Source organism: Mesoplodon densirostris, chromosome 1 (genome assembly GCF_025265405.1).
Source record: "Mesoplodon densirostris isolate mMesDen1 chromosome 1, mMesDen1 primary haplotype, whole genome shotgun sequence".
In the NCBI taxonomy this organism is placed as follows: Eukaryota; Metazoa; Chordata; class Mammalia; order Artiodactyla; family Ziphiidae; genus Mesoplodon; species Mesoplodon densirostris.
Genome location: NC_082661.1, coordinates 113,742,578 through 113,757,799, shown reverse-complemented (window position 1 = coordinate 113,757,799; position 15,222 = coordinate 113,742,578). Strand labels below are relative to the sequence as shown.

At 42.3% G+C, this 15,222-nt stretch overlaps 2 protein-coding genes across 5 annotated transcripts in view; one reads left to right on the top strand and one right to left on the bottom strand.

Moving 5' to 3' along the window:
- The window catches only part of B3GALNT2 (beta-1,3-N-acetylgalactosaminyltransferase 2), a 58,798-nt gene extending 53,740 nt beyond the window's left edge, over positions 1-5,058 (top strand). The window contains exons 10-13 of one of the 2 annotated variants that reach the window (XM_060108080.1): positions 200-359; positions 1,008-1,064; positions 2,332-2,473; positions 4,160-5,058. In XM_060108080.1, coding sequence (XP_059964063.1) covers positions 200-359; positions 1,008-1,064; positions 2,332-2,469 — 355 coding nt within the window. In that variant the 3' untranslated portion in view covers positions 2,470-2,473; positions 4,160-5,058. Of the gene's footprint in view, positions 1-199; positions 360-1,007; positions 1,065-2,331; positions 2,494-4,159 lie in introns of both variants that reach the window. The other variant, XM_060108070.1, reaches the window with a different exon arrangement.
- TBCE (tubulin folding cofactor E) overlaps positions 3,675-15,222 on the bottom strand; it is a 132,398-nt gene continuing 120,850 nt past the window's right edge. For all 3 annotated transcript variants that reach the window (XM_060108039.1, XM_060108048.1, XM_060108056.1), the window contains 11 exons: positions 14,012-14,114; positions 12,557-12,633; positions 11,159-11,254; positions 10,097-10,161; positions 9,939-10,003; positions 9,413-9,565; positions 8,711-8,864; positions 7,232-7,300; positions 6,621-6,680; positions 4,144-4,235; positions 3,675-3,970 (listed from right to left, as the gene is read on the bottom strand). In XM_060108039.1, coding sequence (XP_059964022.1) covers positions 3,878-3,970; positions 4,144-4,235; positions 6,621-6,680; positions 7,232-7,300; positions 8,711-8,864; positions 9,413-9,565; positions 9,939-10,003; positions 10,097-10,161; positions 11,159-11,254; positions 12,557-12,633; positions 14,012-14,114 — 1,027 coding nt within the window. In that variant the 3' untranslated portion in view covers positions 3,675-3,877. The remainder of the gene's footprint in view (positions 3,971-4,143; positions 4,236-6,620; positions 6,681-7,231; positions 7,301-8,710; positions 8,865-9,412; positions 9,566-9,938; positions 10,004-10,096; positions 10,162-11,158; positions 11,255-12,556; positions 12,634-14,011; positions 14,115-15,222) is intronic.

The window sequence follows — 15,222 nt, the reverse complement described above, 5'->3', positions numbered from 1 at the left end:
AATTTAACATATTGGTCTTTTATATAAAACACCACTAGATAAATAATTCCTGTCCTTAGACGAAAACAATAATCTCTCATTCTTCTTTCCTTGCTTCTACAGCTTATTCCTTTGTAGTGATAATTAAGCACTCAAGCTTAACTAGTGGTAGGATACGTGTCAGAGCAACACAAAGAAGCCGACTCATGTTGCATGTCAGTTTCAGATTGAATTGGGCCGTTGACCGAACCGGGAAGTGGCAGGAGCTGGAGTACCCCAGTCCCGCTTATCCCGCCTTTGCGTGCGGGTCAGGGTATGTCATCTCCAGGGACATTGTCCACTGGCTGGCTGGCAACTCGGGGAGATTAAAGACCTACCAGGTAATTAAGGATTTCTGACCTAAGAGTACACTCACCAAACAAGTTTTATCCCACTCAGTATTCCATCATTAAAAGCACAGCCAACTGATCTTGGGGAAAGGCATGTTATTCATTCTAGATAGGAGTCAGCCCTTAAAGGTTAGGGATACACTCCTATCCCTCAAATCTTGGCTCTAAATTCTATTCCTAAATCTTTGAGCCTTGTGTTATGTTTTCAGCCTATATTTAAAGGTATAGTCCCTAAAGGAATGTAAAGATTTATATTCATAAGAAGGAAGACTAAGCAAGCTTAAGACTAAGCTTGTTTTTTTGCTGATTCTGAGATGGCAAATCAGTCTCTGCCCGGTTCTTAGATCCAGTGTATCTTTCATACCATTAGTGCTGGAAGTTTAAGGTCCACGAGAAGAGGGACTGGCTGCTTACTTAGTGTGTATAGTCATACTTCATTGTGGTGTGTGTGCTTCATGTTAATGGCAGGTAGCTTTTACTTCGTGTATCAGTGTTATAATCCATCCTCAGCATTGCATATTAGAATAATCACAAAACAAAGAAGTAGAAAGATTACGTACGGGAATGGGTGTGGCATTGTCTTTACAGATGAAATAGCATTAAAATTTTTACATTTTAAACTTTATGGGGCCTGTGTAGGGTGAAGATGTAAGCATGGGCATTTGGATGGCAGCCATAGGACCTAAAAGATATCAGGTAAGCAAGCCTGAGTGGGGCTGGCCTCTGGGTTCTGAAGAGTTCAGCGAGGTTTCTCTATCAAACCTTGGGCAGAACAGTGAACGGAAGGTCTTCTGGCATCATAACTGTGCTCTTGATCTAATTCACAATAATCTGCCTAGATCTCACACAATATTTTTCTGAGTCTAAACCAAAAGGAAATGTTTTGAATGGAAGTTCTCCTACTCACAATGAATTGAGTTTTTCTATGTTTGATCAGAAATTCTTGGTAGCTTTAAAACATAAAAGATCAGCTGACTTCAGATTCTGGCAGTGAGGTGGCCCTGCAGAATGGGACTCCAGCTACACCCACCTAAGCGTGGGCTACGGTGCCAGGTGCTCAGGGGAGACTCTCCGTCCCACCCGTCCAGGGCCAGGGTGGAGACAGGCCTCCTCTGTTTCCTTTAATACCCCTGGAGGCTCTCGGCTCCCAGGGGCACAGGGCTCTGTAGGAAGGAGTGGTCAGTCTCCTGTCCCCAGGTGTGGCCTGTATAAGGCACACGCTGACTCCAGGCCCTTCTACTCTCCAGTTTCCTCTCCTTTGCCACCAGTTCAGCCATCCTTTAAAAAGACATTTTTTATTATATCCCTCCTTTTTATGTTCTCAAATTGAGTGGGATCTGTATTCTGCTATATTGCTGGAAACAGAAGCCAGTCCACAGAGCTGGGAAGTAGGCTGGTGGGTGAAAACTTGGACTCTGAGTCTGGCAAGAGACTCCATTTCGATCCTTCCTTCTCAGCCTACCAGCATGAACTTCACTGTGACCTTGAGCAAGTTTCTTCACTCTTAGTTTGTTTCTCATTTTTAAAAAGGAAATAATTCCTACCTCACAGGGTTATTGTGAGAATTAAATGGGATAACATTTATAAAGCGCTTGGTATTGTCCCCCGAATATTGTAACCATTCCCTCAGTACTTGCTGTTGTTCGTAATGCTATTTGGCCACCTCTTCTCCAGTAGCAGATAGGAAACTCTGCATTTGTGGTTTCCTCACCCTCTCTTCATAGAACTCCCTTTGCAAACTCTTAATGCACACACTGCACTGTTTCTTTATTCCACAGCCTCAGGGTCACCGGTGTGTGCTTTTCCTACACCCCACAAGCTGAGTGGGTTCACACATGCACTTGTCTTTGAAATAACTTCAGCCTCACTGGGATCTGGAAGCTCCTGTATGCACGCTTTCTGTCTGTCTTCCAGCAGGGTGTGTCAGGGCTCCCAAATGAGCTTTTGTTTCATTTTTCAACAGGACAGTCTGTGGCTGTGTGAGAAGACCTGTGAAACAGGAATGCTGTCTTCCCCTCAGTATTCTCCGCAAGAACTAACACAGATGTGGAAACTGAAGGAGTTGTGCGGTGATCCTTGTCGGTGTGAAGCAAGAGGATGATGAGGTCAATTCGCAGTGTTTAAGGTCAGGGTGGGCGAATGGTGATCTGAGCGGAAGTCTGAGGAAAGCCCAAGGTTTGGCCACAGATTATATGGTCTTTCAGGATAGTTCTTGGCTGGCACCTTCATGGGTCACCAATGTGGTATTTCTTAAACATTTGCACAAAATTTCCTTTTTAAAAATCAACAGATACTGTAGTGTAATAAAACATTTACTTATATATTGGAAGATGATTTGAAAAATACCAAATTATTTATAAAAGAAAAAAATATTTCCAAGTCCTAGTGCATCATTTCTGTTAGTAATTTATTACCTATCATTTTTGGTTAAAACTTGGCCTAGTTCAGAAATCTTGAGTAGTAACTGGAAGTTTGAATTTCAGCCTGGATTGCAGAATAGCTCTGGATAGCGTAAGCAGGATAATTAAGGGCCAAAAAGAACTCACAGAAATGCTGTGTGATCTGTGATCACATATGAGCAGTGGTCACTGATACCAAAGTCAGGGGTTTCTGGAAATCATGTCAGATTTTGTGGCTCTCTGAATGAAGTGGGCAACTTGAAAAGGAACCAATGTAATGCTGAGTTTTGGGCCTTGGTTTTAAAGTTCATTTATTAAGTGGACTAATTCCATCCAAGTTTCCTTTTGCCCTTTAACATAAATCCTGAAGATCACAGCTCAGTACCCCTATTTTTTTAAAGTGCTAAAATTTTGTGAATATAAGTAAAATCAAACAAATACCTCTCAGGGTTTTAATGCCATAGGGAAGGACAGTTCTAAATCCTTGGCATTGAAAGCATCTTGAGTTTCTTCCTTTCATTGCCTAATGTTTACCTAATGTAACTGAATTTCAGTCAGCACTAGTAAGCTTCTGTAGAAGAACGTATTCTCAGGTATAACTGTAAAAAGCATGTAATTAATTTTTGTAAGTACTCAAACAACAGTGAAACTGAGAAGAGAAACACAGCATTTGTACTACATAGAGGATGTGCTTCCTTCAGTTTAAGAGGCATTTCCCAAGATGACCAACCAAATCATTTCAGTGACCTTTTAAACCAGTAGTGTCAATAGAGGATTCCATTAAAACTGGTCTTATGAAGACATTAACTGTGTTCAGATTTTCTTAGACTAGCGAGGTTCTATTTAGTATCTAAATCTTCTCATAATGAAATACAGTCAGGAACTATGAAATAAACTCTGAAAATCGTTACTAGGTGCAAAGCCTTTATTAGGGCTGTTATATACAAGCCTGGAAACGGTCTCTTCCCTGTGAAAAATACAGCTGTTTTACACTTAGGGCAACTTGTAAAACCTCATTTTTTTGGACTGAATTGTCCCAATAAGTCATTTATTTCCAGTGAACCCCCGTCACAATAAGCGGTCTAACTTCTGAATTTTATTAGTTGGCTGTTACCATCGCACTAGTAGAGAGTCTCCATTTTCCACAGAATAAAACTGTAATGACTGTTGATCATTTTCTAGTTCAATCTCTCTGCCCGGCATCTAAAATTAGACAAAGGGGTGGGGGTGATTAAGACAGATGTGGCAAAACCTCCCCCCAACAAAGATGTATGGTTTCCATTTAGAGTCAGACCATGTTACGTAGAGACATAGCTTAGTAGCAAGTCATACTGTGGGGAACTCAGCTTGACTTTGTGTTTTGTTGGGCAACTTACTTTGGGACTTTCATAGGACAACAGAAGTTCTGACACAGGAACTTTGAGAAGACGTGACAGCAAGCCTTTCACCTTTTGAATTGTCATGGATTCTATCAAGGAAAAGAAAAACCATCAAGTTCTCTCAAAGGACAGTTACCTGTAAAACGAGCTCACGTGACAAGACCACAACTGTAATGACAGCTGTCACTATCATTTCATACTATCAATTTACCCAGGTAATGATCAGGGAACGGCTCACCCACCATGTGGGCCACCAGATCACAATGTCACCACTTAGGGGGTTGTTTGGGAGGCTGGGGGAAACGGAGCCGATGATTGACCTAAGTGCCCTTTGATGATGAGTTTTCATACCATTTCAGCGGTGTTTAATAGTTCCTCCTTAACCCGAATAAACCAGAAATCATATTCTCAGCACAGAAGAATAAACGTGAGTGAAATCATTAACTTTTTAAACCTTTGTGCTTACTTGCTTACTTACGAGTTACTGAGAGAACGCTGGCATGGGGCTCGGGCGCCATGAGGACGCGTCTCAGTCTCTCTGGCTTTAGTTTCCTCCTCTGTAAAGTGAGGTGTAGACTAATGATCCACAAGCCCCCTTCCAGCGCTCCCAGTCTGTAATGATTGTGGTTTATGTGTGTAATGCGATACACATACAGGGGACCACCAGGCATGGGAATGTAACTTAATGAGGAAAAGCTTTGGTTTGTTCAGAAAACACTATGAACTTCTCTCCAAAGATGGGTGTGGTAAATACTGGGTGTCTGATTATGAGCAATACAGTTTCTTTGAAGCTTTAGCTGGAGGTACAGCAATAGTGTGTTCCTACAACGATCACATGTATTCAAATATTTTTCTATCAAAAATAATTTTTGTAAAAGCTGTTTTTATGCAACTTGTGATAATAAATGTTATCTTTATTTTAGAATAAAAACTGGCCCTTTTCTTGTTTATGTATTGAATATAGACACTAAATAGACTACAGTGTCGATTTGCTCTTTTATTTGTGAATATATGATAATCTTGTCCTTTCAAAAGATTTAGGTGGACTGGCTTTCCTTGTGCAGAGGGTGGTTAGTGCTGGCTTAACTCTGACTGCTGAGTTCAGAGAATATAGGACTCAGATTTGGAATAGCTTGAAGCATAATTTTGACATATAATTTCTCTGGATTATTCTAATCTCTGCTAGTTCGACCTGAAGATGAATAAAACTCAGGCCGTGAACACCGTGGGAGGTGGGTGAGGAGCCGTCAGCCGGGGCGGCGCTCGTTTGCACTCTCCACGGCCCTGACCCGGGGGCTCTGCGCCTTCCCAGGGGGAGCCCAGAAAAGGAAACTGAACACAGCCCTAGCGAGAACATTCTTGAGCACCTTCCCACAAGCTGATTTCACGTAAGAGAAGGAAATATGCAAACGCATCCAAAGCTAAGCACTTGTAACAAAAAGTCCTGGTCCTCTCCCACTCGTCTGTCCCCATGCATGCCCTTACTGACAGAAGTTAAGTCTGAAAACAATAATGAAGTGGGGGCCACTCCTTTCAATTCATCATTATGTAACAGTGGCAACATTAAACTTCACAGGCATAGAAACTGGATTTCTAGTAAGTAAAAATGGAGCAATACTGGTAAATGGATACTAGATGATGGTTCTGGATCATAAAGTACTTCTTTGGGCACAACCAAAACCTTCCATAAGCAATACCATGATAAGCTTGTTTTATTTGATAAAAATGAATTTAAAAATCAATATGAATTCACTGCACTGACAGGGAAACAGAAGGGTATTTCACTAGAGTCATTTACGGTAATAGATATTTTATTTCTTCTTCAAATCCTCACTGTGCTAAATTTAAGCTGTTTATATTTTAGTATTTAACTGTGAATCAAGTTTAATCTTGAGATTCAGACTAATTTTTCTTTTGAGTGACAGTTTAAGGTAAGTTACATTGATCTAATTTGTTGACATAAAAGTATTTATTTTCCAAATAAAACAAAATCAGTTCCAACAGCATCAAGGTTTAAAGTTCTGAAGTAGTTTTTTTTCAAAGAAAACCATTTCAAGTGTGTCCATTAAAACAGCATCCAAGAGCTGTCTCTGCAGGGGCTCCTGACTGGTAAGGAATAGAAAGCACCCCAACCCAGTGCCAGAACATCTCTGGCCAAGGAAAGCCCCCGGAGCAGCAGTGTGAGAACTAACCAGCAGCGGCCAGCACTCCCACGCTACTGCCACTGGCTGAAAAGGTAACCACGACAAAGCTGTTCTCTAGATGAGCTGCAAGTTACGCGAGACCTGAACTTTCGGGGGGAGTGATGTTATTAGCATGGTGTTAGCATTTTAGAACTTAAAAGCTAGTGAAAACCTGTAAGCTGTAAAAGCCCACAACTTCAGAAATGAATGAAATGTTTCACTTCCAGCCACCTTGAGTCGAGGGCCAGCGATTCAGAAGCTTAAGGAGAGGAGAGAGAGACTTATTCTTACCTGGCAGTTGTTTCTCTATGACTTTCTGATCAAGTTGATTAGGATGTTTTATCTTCAGTGCTTGAAAGAAAAAAGGAAAGAGACGAATTGAGCCCTGCTGTAGGAAGGATTTACATCACTTGCACATTACCAGCCATGGCCAAAGGATGCAGCTCTTCATACAACGTGGCTCAAATCCCACTAAAGGAATAGGATGCTTATTGATGTTTAAAATTCCTTCTATTAATACTTTACTGAATTCCTAACAACAACAAAAAAGAGCTGGACCAACATTGTATGGCTTTCCTGTTTCACCTTAGTACTTCTTTCCTGACGTTTTATCTAGGTTTTCAAGTGTAAGAAAAGCCACGAATTTCCAAATCACATTTCAGTTCACTACTCGAATACTTCCCACATGTGCAACACTGTTAATTAAATGAGTTTAAAAGAATGGGAATTGCTAACATGTTCAAAATCAGAATTTAGATATGTTTGAGAGTCATCATTTCTTTAAAAATTGAACTACTCCTCTAGGTACTTACTTAAAAGAAACAATCCCTATTAGGTCATCACTATTTCAGCATCTAAGGACTCAAATACAAATAAGCGGTCTTTGAATGTGGGGTTCTTACTTAGTAGCTGGTTTTTGAGCAAAAATGGTTGTTGCACTTTGAGTTCCCCATCTTCAGGTGCACCATATTCTGTTTAAGGAGAAATGAAAAAGGATGAATGATAAAAGGCCACTGTAAGGGAAAAAAAAATGTACAGGTTAAGTGTCAACCTAGCCTTTTCCTTTCCCAGGATGAATCCAGCAGCAGCTGGATGCGAACCTGGGATCTGCTTCCTTTTATTTGGTTACTGGTTTAGTGTATTTTTTGGAGGGAGGGACAGACAGCAACGACTGCCAAGCCTGGAACCCTCCTGTCTTCTGTGCATCCCATCACTGATCCCTAGAGACAAGAAGAGGCTGTGCCTGCAAATACTTAGAACACTGACGTGAGTTTCACCTTTGGTCATAGTTCCCTTTCTTTCTGGGACCTGAGAGAAACTCGACTCACAAACACCTTCACCAGGTTTTAGCCAGTTCGTGCAGTGCTGCTCTGGGCACCCAGAACCACCACTGCAAACCAGGTCCCCTGCCAGGAAATGCAGCCTCTACGTAAGGTGTAAGGAAAGCAGCCCCCTTCTCCTCCTCTCACTTCTGCCAGGACCACCAGGAACAAAATGTCTATAAATACACTCCACGCTCTGCTTTGTATTCTACATTCTTAGTGGGGAGATAGTAAGCCATACCTGCAGGGCTGCTTTAGAGCCTGCCCTGCCCCCGAGTGATTTAGAATTCACCTCAAGTGGCCAGAAATCGAGCCAGCTAATGGAGTCATTTGAAAGCAGTTCCCACGGACAGCTTCTCTTCCTTAAAGATAATGTTCCAGCCTGAAGTGTTTATGCAGCGAGCTTCTCACATGAAATATATAAAAAAGAAAATTGCATAAGAGTGAAATTTGGAATAATAATGAAATCAAAATGGAAAGTACATCAGGGACAAAGAGTCCTGAAGTCAGAGCTTTAGTGTCCAAGGAGCCAGGCTGGAGGTCAGGAAGCACCTTGCACACCAAGTGCCAGGACTGGTGAGCCCTCCGGAAAGCTACACTCAGCTCTCATGAACATTAAAATTACCTGGGGAGCTTAAAAAATACCAACGCCTAGGTTCCACATTAAATGCTCTTCATTTAAAAATTTCCCTAGGGTATAGCCAGGGTTGAGATAACCTGGAGGCCTTCCTGCCCTTCCTAAAGTAGGAAGTGGGACCCACCTCCTGGAATCGAAAGTTCATTAAGTAAATGCTGAGGTGAGAAGAACTTCTGTTTAAGAGCTGCTTTCCCCTCCTCCTGCTAAGAGATGCTACAGATTTATCTTCTCTAAAGACAACTCTTTAATTATCTGCTCCCAACTAGCTGCTGGAGCCCCTACTGTCCATGTAGATGAGTATAAAAAAGCCCCAGTGGAGAAAAGCAACAACACTGAGGACCTCCTCTGACACCCAAAGGAAACCGTGTCCTGGTGGACAGTTCCCCCCCAGCCCCGTGAGGGCCCTGGTGCACAGTACGTACTGAGGCAGAGTGACTGGTATCTAGGATGGGCTGCAAGAAATTCCTCGTTTGGTCTGTTTTTGTCTGGATCTTGATGTCCACCAGCCTTTTTCCATTCATTTCCGAATGCTTTTCGGTAATCAAGCTCAGCCCCACGCCTTTCTTCTCGCTGAATCTATATGGATGTGAAATAAAAGCAGGTCTATTAAAGCACTTTTCTAACGAGTGTGTCTTACACCCTGTCCTTTCTCCACCGCCTACCTGTAGAGAATAATTAAACTGAAAGGGACAAGACAATATATTTCTACCTTTTCTTTTTAACATTAACAGGACCCAGGAGTTTCTTCAAAAAGAAAAGTGGATTTGTTTTATCCTTTTCTTCACGGGAGTATCTGAACTATGCCTGGGGCCCAGGGTCACAACATGAGGTCCTCGGCCTGGAGGAGCTGACTTACTGAGAGAGTACCCAGTATTCCTCCCCTGCCTCAAATGACAAAAACTGGGCCTGCCAGGGCAGCTAAGCAGCGGTTTTCCCTGCAGGCATCTGAGTGTAACACCACCTCCCGAGGAGCTGGGAAAAATTGCCATTGAGAGGAAATAATACTTACCGTTTGGAGGAAACGACATCTGATATCCTTTACGGTCTTCCACTGTAACTTCTCTTTACACTGGACTGTTTGGTTTCTAGTTTAAGAAACACCTCATCAGGACACCAGTACTCACCGCACACCTGTTCAGGGTCCTCAGCTGACCAATCCTGGCGATGATGAACTGCCGTGTGGTCTGTGCGTCTTTGCTGCTTTCAGTCAGGGGGTTTCTGGTGCAGGACAGCGCATGCAGACTCTGTAACTTATCCAGCTCGTTGATAAATGACCACTGAAACCCAGCAAAAGAAAACATATGAAAATAAACATGTTTCAGGCTAATTTTTCAGATTATTCAGACTAGCAGCAGAAAAGCAAAAGTCCCCAGTTCCATTGGAGGCATGGAATTTCACCATGCAGCGAGCACCCACGAGGAAGGCCACATATTTTACAACTGTGCCGTGTAAACTGACAGATGGGCTGGTTAAGTGTGAATTAATCTAATTTCTTAATATTTTTGGGTTTGTGTGAGGAGTTTCACTCCAAGGAAGCATTTCTCTTTCAATTTAAAATATTCTTTAATAGCAGGAACCTACAAACTGCATCATGAGAATGGAAATAAGTGATAATGTAAGTAAGTACATACATTCTGAAGAAGCTCTTACCTGTGATATGCGATTGTCATTTAGTACAAGGTATTGCAAGGAAGGAAACATTGATGTTTTGCACCCTAGAAGAAGGAGAATTAAGTTACACAGTAGAAGGGAAACAAAGCTGAAGTATTGGGGAGCCAGGGGAGGGGTTACTGAATAATCTCATATACCAATTCCAGCGTCTGGAAAATGTATAGAAGAAAGTCCAATGTCAGAAAGGATTAGTTGTTCTAATCTGAAATGTAAAAATGTTAAATTTGATTACATAGGACAATATAAAATGCTATGGGCTATATCAACCAGACTAGATTTGTAAATTTTTTCCTACACCCTAGGTTTTTTTTTTTTTTTTTTTTGCGATATGCGGGCCTCTCACTGTTGTGGCCTCTCCCGTTGCGGAGCACAGGCTCCGGATGCGCAGGCCCAGCGGCCATGGCTCACGGGCCCAGCCGCTCCGCGGCATATGGGATCCTCCCAGATCGGGGCACGAACCCATATCCCCTGCATCGGCAGGCGGACTCTCAACCACTGCGCCACCAGGGAGGCCCTACACCCTAGGTTTTGATCCTATGAGAAATGCTTAGAAACCTTAAAGTCCAATTTAGGGCAGGCAAAGCAGACTCTCTGTGCTACATTCTGATGATCCTGCAGTCATTAAACAATTCCTGGGCCTCCTGCTGTGCTAGGTGCTAAATGGGCGTCAGAGGGCAAAGAGACACAGTCTTACTTCCCAAAGTTCAATGAATGAAGACTTTTGATATCAGCACCAGGGCCAAATTATTCATTCAGTGATCTAGTACAGATATAGACTACACTGTATGTGGTTCACAAGTCAATTCTCTAAATGAATTCAAATTAAAATTTCCCATGGGGCTTCCCTGGTGGCGCAGTGGTTGAGAGTCCGCCTGCCAATGCAGGGGACACGGGTTCGTTCTCCGGTCTAGGAAGATCCCACATGCCGTGGAGTGGCTGGGCCTGTGAGCCATGGCCGCTGGGCCTGCGCATCTGAGGCCTGTGCTCCGCAATGGGAGAGGCCACAGCAGTGAGAGGCCAGCGTACAGCAAAAAAAAAAAAAAAAAAAAAAAAAAAAAAAAATTCCCAAAGGGAATTACTCAATTTGGGAATTCCATCATCATTATCGTATTTCCACTGAGGAAGTATATATAGCATAGGATCCATTCACTAAAAATTTACTAAGAACTATTGTAATAGGCATTTTAGGAGCGGGTTACCTGGGCAGATATGCTATTAGAAACAGCTGGTTCTCATCAATTAATGGATTAGAAGAAAGGTCTAACAACTTGACCGTCTGTAGAGCATCAGTCGGCCTGTATGGAAGATAAAATTTTTTCAAAATAAATTTAATTTCTTAATTGTTTTCAAAGATACAGCCTTAAAATACCTGCATCTGGTGTTAAGGAGAGGTCAGGGGGTGGGAGGCAAGTATATGATATGAGTATAAAAGGGCACCATAAAGGATCCTAGTGGTGATGGGAATGTTCTGTCTCTCGACTGGACCAGTGTCCTAGTTGTGATACTGACCACAGCTTTGAAAGACATTACCAATGGGGAAACTGGGTGATGGGTACATGTGATCTCTGGGTACTATTTCTTACAACTGCATGTGAATCTAAAATTACCTCAAAATTAAAAGTTTAATTTTTAAAAAACTACATTTGCCTGTATAATACATAAAATCATTCTGAACAGTAAATTTTCATTAATTTGAATCCTTTGAGAATTTGCTGTAAATGTGTCCATGTTTAAGTTTGTTTTACATACTAATTTAGTGATACCAGCACAAGAGGAAGATTAGGCAACAACATATTTAATCTACTTAAGACAACAAGCTTTTTACACACAGTCATCCCTCAGAATCCATGGGGGATTAGTTCCAGGACCCCCGTGGACACCAAAACCTGAGGATGCTCAAGTCCCTTACATAAAGTGACACAGTATTTGCATATAACCTACACACATCCTCCATATATTTTAAATCATCTGTAGAGTACTTGTAACACCTAATACAATGTAAACAGTTCCAGTGCCTGGCAAATTCAAGCTTTGCTTTTAGGAACTTTCTGGAATTTTTTTCCCCCAAATATTTTCCATCTGTGGTTGGTTGGATCTGTGGATGCAGAACCTAGGGATGTGGAGGGCTGTACTTTGGTACATTGACCTTGAAACGATAATGCTAATTTAAAATCCATTATCTAATCCTTAGAGCATCTCCTACAGAACCCCCACTTAGAAACAGAAGTTAAATACATTTATGTAAAACTAATACAATTCATGGCTTCAAAAATATTTAATTCAAGGCTTTCACTCTGATGGGGTTTCCTCAGAAACTCTTAGTGAAGTTTGAGTTGACATTCTAATTTGTAAGGGCAATGAATAATAAGCATTTCTCTAATTCTTATTTGCAAATCCTCCTAAAACTTAATGTTAGGTATAACTAAGATCATTTATTTATTCAGAGTGACTAAATGATACGCAGCTACCTGTCAGAGAATGATTATACCTCTTTACCCTTGAAGTTTGGAAAAACTATAATACATAAAAATGCTTTTGAACTAATAAAAAAAAAAGACTAAATGGTGACCGATGCGTTGATGTAAAACCCTGGTTACCTTTCTGAAATGACGATACTGTTGGACTCAAGGTACAGTTTCTCAAGGACAGGACACATGGAGGCGCAGCGGAGCACCTGGGGGGAAAGTCAAGGCAGGGTGACGCGGCCTCGCTGGTCATTCTCCCCACGTGCTTATTCACTAGAACCTCCACACGGATGCAGTTTAGCTACTGTTGTAGAAATAAGTGCCTTGGGGACTTCCCTGACAGTCCAGTGGTTAAGACTCCATGCTTACAGTGCCGGGGGAACAGGCTGGATCCCTATTTGGGGAACTAAGATCCCGCCTGCTGCGCGGGGCGGCCAAAACATAAAACAAGATAAAATTAAAAAGGAAAGAAAAATGCCTTTGGACATTTTGTTACAGACTCTATCTCAGGCCAGGAGTGCCAGTGGACGGCTGATAAAATTACGGTATTAAAGGGCTGTGCTTTAATGACACAGGAGCACACAACTTCGGGCACCTGGAACCAACCAGGACAGGTGTCAGCCCATCATTCAGGCATATCCTGACCTGTACAAAGTGGAACTGGAGATGGTGACCTAGCACATTCTCATTATTAGATACAGTTTGTTTAACCAACGGAAGGAAACATGTGAAACACCTTTCCTTACTTCTCAGTGCCAATCTGGGTTTATAAAGAATGCACTAATAGGACAAACTTTATCAACAACTATTTCTACATTTTCTCACTGGACATTTACTGCCATCTCCACCTCCAGAGTCTCTCCGTGCCCTTCCTTCCCGTTCTGGAGGGAGCAGCTCTCAAGGAAGGAGCCCTAGGAAGGAAGTCGGGCGGCTGTAGCCACGGACGGCCCAAGTGAAAGGCCACTTCTCTCTTGCGGAGGTGCCCAGGTGGCACTGCACAGATGAACAGCTTTGCTGGGATGTATTTATCTGCACTTGGTTTGAAAGTGGAGTGTTCTGGGTGTGTGAAGTCAGTTAACCTCTGACAGATCTGAGTAGTACCAGATCTAAGTTCCAAAGGCTGCAGGGCCCAAGACCCACGAGTCCACTTTCGAACCCAGCTGTGTACATGAACAGTGGCTTCTAGGAGCCGAACTGCAAACAAGAAAAGGGTGCGAGAACCTTTCTGAGGCTCGGCCTCAGCCCTAAGAACACTCGTGGGGAAACTCAGGCAGCTAAAAGCTCAATCCAGAGCTAACTCTAAGGCTTTTCAAAGCTCAGCATGTACTTGGTGCAGACCACCAGGAGAGCCACTGTTCAGGAGACACCAGGACTAATCAGCCACCAAGAGAAACAGGATGGGTTCTGAGACACCATATTCTTCTAACTGTGAGGATTCTGTAACTCCTTTCTGTAAGGCTGTTGAGAACCCTATTATCTAGATAATAGGATGATTAAAATGAAGCCACCCTTGGGCTTCAATCCCCCATTAAACCAAGAATTTAAAACTGTTTATTACTGGGTAACAAACCAAAGAAATATGTTTACCTCCGTCCATGTGATTCCTATCCGGTTAAGGACTAAAACCTTCAGTGCAGAAAATGTTCCAGTTGGAGATGGTGAACCGGAGGGAAAGTTTAGTTTGTTTTCACTGTGTAGAAGAAGAGACAGGATGAGCTTATGGCGATAGAAGAGGCCCAACTGGGACAGTCACTGAAAGCAGTAGTTTGGGATTTGATATGAGGAGTCTGGTTTGTTTCAACCTTAAAATGTGATTATACTAAACACAAAGTGAGTCAAGACTGTCTAATTTTTAATAGTTACAACTTGGTATCTGACACGCAGAGATGTGTTTATGGGGTTAAGGCCGTGGTGAGGCTGCAGATTTCCTGAAACACAAGGCTCAGGCACTGACTTGTGAGGTCAGCTTCTGGCTTCACAAGCTACGGGTCTGGACACTGTAAAATTCAGTCCGGCTCTCAAGAGTCTTACTGACGTGCTAGGTTGTGGGCTAGAGTTCTGCTTCTAAACAGAGACTGCTAACAGGATGGATGAAATAAATTACTGCCCTAAAGTTCTCTCTCAAGATCCTAATCTCAGAAGGTACCCCATATCTTTTTTTTTCTCAGAAGGTATCCCATCTTGACAGTCATTGTGAATGAAGACACCATTAAAGCCCTTATTTCCAGAAAAGGTGACGCCATGGGTCGAGGTACACTCTGTGCTCTATTTGGAAGGATAACTAATTTAGGCCATCCAACTGCTCCACTGAACCTGCCTGAGCCAGGAACAACTCGCCCATACGTGTAAAATTGGCTCAGGTGTGAAAGGGGGTGCCTGGCTGAGCCCTTGGAAAGTTAGGTTCTGAGATTAAAAGTAATCAGATACTCAAGAAGGCCTGGAAAATTGTGACATTAGTTAAATACAGAGCTCAGTGAAAACTCCTTATCAGAACTGAATTAAGCAGCCCCCCAATGAAATGACTCATTCCTAAAGCAATTAAGTGCTGGAAGGTTAATCACATCTCCTTCCACCCACTTAAATATCTGAGTCCCCAGATGGGCCATCTTCTACAGTCAGGCCTATAAGAAACACAAAGACCTTCCAGCTCAGTGTAGTAAGCCACCCCGCCCCGCTGCCCGCATCAAAAGTAAAACACGTTACCTATTAATGAATCATCTCAGGTGACCATTTGAAAAACTAGAATCATCAAAGAATATTAAGGAATAAGTTAAACTTAGATAAATTAAATAAATTCA